Source organism: Myzus persicae, unplaced genomic scaffold (genome assembly GCF_001856785.1).
Source record: "Myzus persicae strain clone G006 unplaced genomic scaffold, MPER_G0061.0, whole genome shotgun sequence".
Taxonomy (NCBI): Eukaryota; Metazoa; Arthropoda; class Insecta; order Hemiptera; family Aphididae; genus Myzus; species Myzus persicae.
Genome location: NW_019102801.1, coordinates 1 through 2,070, shown reverse-complemented (window position 1 = coordinate 2,070; position 2,070 = coordinate 1). Strand labels below are relative to the sequence as shown.

The 2,070-nt window shown below is 46.7% G+C and overlaps 1 protein-coding gene across 1 annotated transcript; it reads right to left on the bottom strand.

The window, feature by feature from the left end:
- Nucleotides 1-458: 458 nt before the first annotated feature.
- Nucleotides 459-2,018, bottom strand: LOC111033133. The gene has a single exon (XM_022313732.1). It carries the CDS (start codon nt 2,016-2,018, stop codon nt 459-461), a length of 1,560 nt encoding a protein of 519 aa, XP_022169424.1.
- Between the last annotated feature and the right edge of the window lie 52 nt (nt 2,019-2,070).

The window sequence follows — 2,070 nt, the reverse complement described above, 5'->3', positions numbered from 1 at the left end:
TGCAATGCCAGAATAACTCCGACTATTACACCATTGACCGAGTCACAAACCGTCCGATAAGTTGTGCTGGGAGGCCGCCTTTCCTAGTTGCGCAAGTCTGCCCGTGGTGGGTCTTACTACAATGTCGGAAAGACGGTGAATGATACTGGTGGTCGTGTCGTGCGGCCTTTTATACCCGGTTCATCGGAGATTACACCGGGTCGGTCCCGTGTTCTGTGACAGAAGCACGAAAGTAGACCCGGTAAATTACTGATTATACCGGGTCGGTCTCGTGTTCTGTGACAGAAGGTACGAAAACCCACCAGTGTAACCGCCGATGAACGTACAATTAAATTTTAATTAGGTAGTATGCATATCGCACAGTAAAGATAATGACGAACAAAAAAACAGGTTCCGCGCATAGCGCACACATAATAAAATACAGCGTAAACATCACCGCCCACTTTGAAGGGATGTCTTCAAGGAGTTGGTAGAGGGCAAAGCTTGACGGCTGGCCTAGTCAGGATTCCTGAAGCAGTTTGGACGGTAGCAACGCGGGAGATTCCATCTGATCCAGGGTGCAGGGCCAGGATTCGTCCAAGACGCCAGTGAAGTGGAGGAGTAGCTTCCCGGATGAGCACTAGATCACCAATGGTCAGTTCTCCACGATTTTCCAACCATTTGCTGCGGATTTGTAAGCTGGATAGATATTCGGTTCTCCATCTCGTCCAGAAATGGTGATGGATGTCATTGATGAGACGCCATCTCTGCAATTTGGAAAGTGGAATCGTCGCTAAGTTGGGTTCAGGCAGGTTGGTGGAAGGTTCAAGAGTCAAAAAGTGACTTGGCGTTAAAGCGGAGAGATCAGAGGGGTCATTACTCAATGCACTTAATGGCCTAGAGTTTAGAGTGGCCTCTACTTGGGTGAGCAACGTCATTAATTCTTCACTGGTTAATCTATGGACACCTATTGACCGTATAATTAATGATTTGGTTGATTTGACGCCTGCCTCCCATAGACCGCCGAAATGTGGTGAGGAGGGTGGATTAAAATTCCAACGTATACCCTTGTTCGCTAGTTGCTGATGTATTCGGTCTTGAAAAGAAGCTGAATTGATGAAGGTGTTCAATGGAGGTAGTAATCGTGCTGCACCAACGAAATTGGTACCACAGTCACTAGTCATTTCATGAACAGGGCCCCGTCGTGCGATGAAACGGGTGAAGGCTTGCAGAAAGGTTTCAGTGGTCAAGTCAGAGCTGAGTTCCAGGTGCAAGGCTTTAGTAGCTAAACATACAAACAAACAAATATAGGCTGACCTTGACGCAGATGATCGACCTCTTGATTGTTTGATGGATATAGGACCGGCATAATCCACTCCGGTACTGGCAAATGGTTTGATTTGTTGAACCCGATGTTTGGGTAGAGCCGCCATTTTTGGTTCAACCGGCCTGGGTCGAGTTTTGTAGCAGGGAATGCATAACCTGAGGCGAGATCGGATAACACGACGCGCAGACTGAATCCAGTAGTCCTGTTGTAGATGTGTCTGCAGAGTGTGAGCACCTGGATGGCACAACCGGACATGATGATGGTCGATGAGAAGATTAGTTAATGGATGAGACGAAGGTAAGAGAACTGGATGTTTGTGTGCATACGGGATATTGGCGTTTGTGAGTCGACCGCCCACTCTGACAAGACCGAACGAATCAATAAACAAATCCAAGCGACGGAGGTCCTTGGAGTTGATGTGTAATCCTTTGGTCAATCTTTGAACTTCAGTAGGGTAGGCAGTGCGCTGCGTGAAATAGATCAATGCTGACAACGCATGGGTGAGTTCTTCCGCATTTAAAGCGAAATTGTGGAGACATGAGGACCGTAATTTTCTCAACCGTAGTCCATAAGCGATGATACGGAGGATCTTGTCTAGCGACGAATACCGTGCTAATAAATCACTAATCGATGATTTTATAATGACATGTAGTACATTGTATTTTCGTAACTCAACTGTTGGTGTTGTATTTATATCTGGTGGTGGACTCATAAGTGTTGAAGGCCATTGATTTTCAGCTTCTTGCAGATACGGTGGACCAGAC

Coding starts and splice junctions, on each gene's coding strand:
- LOC111033133 (XM_022313732.1), bottom strand. CDS start 2,018: ATGAGTCCACCACCAGATATAAATACAACACCAACAGTTGAGTTACGA.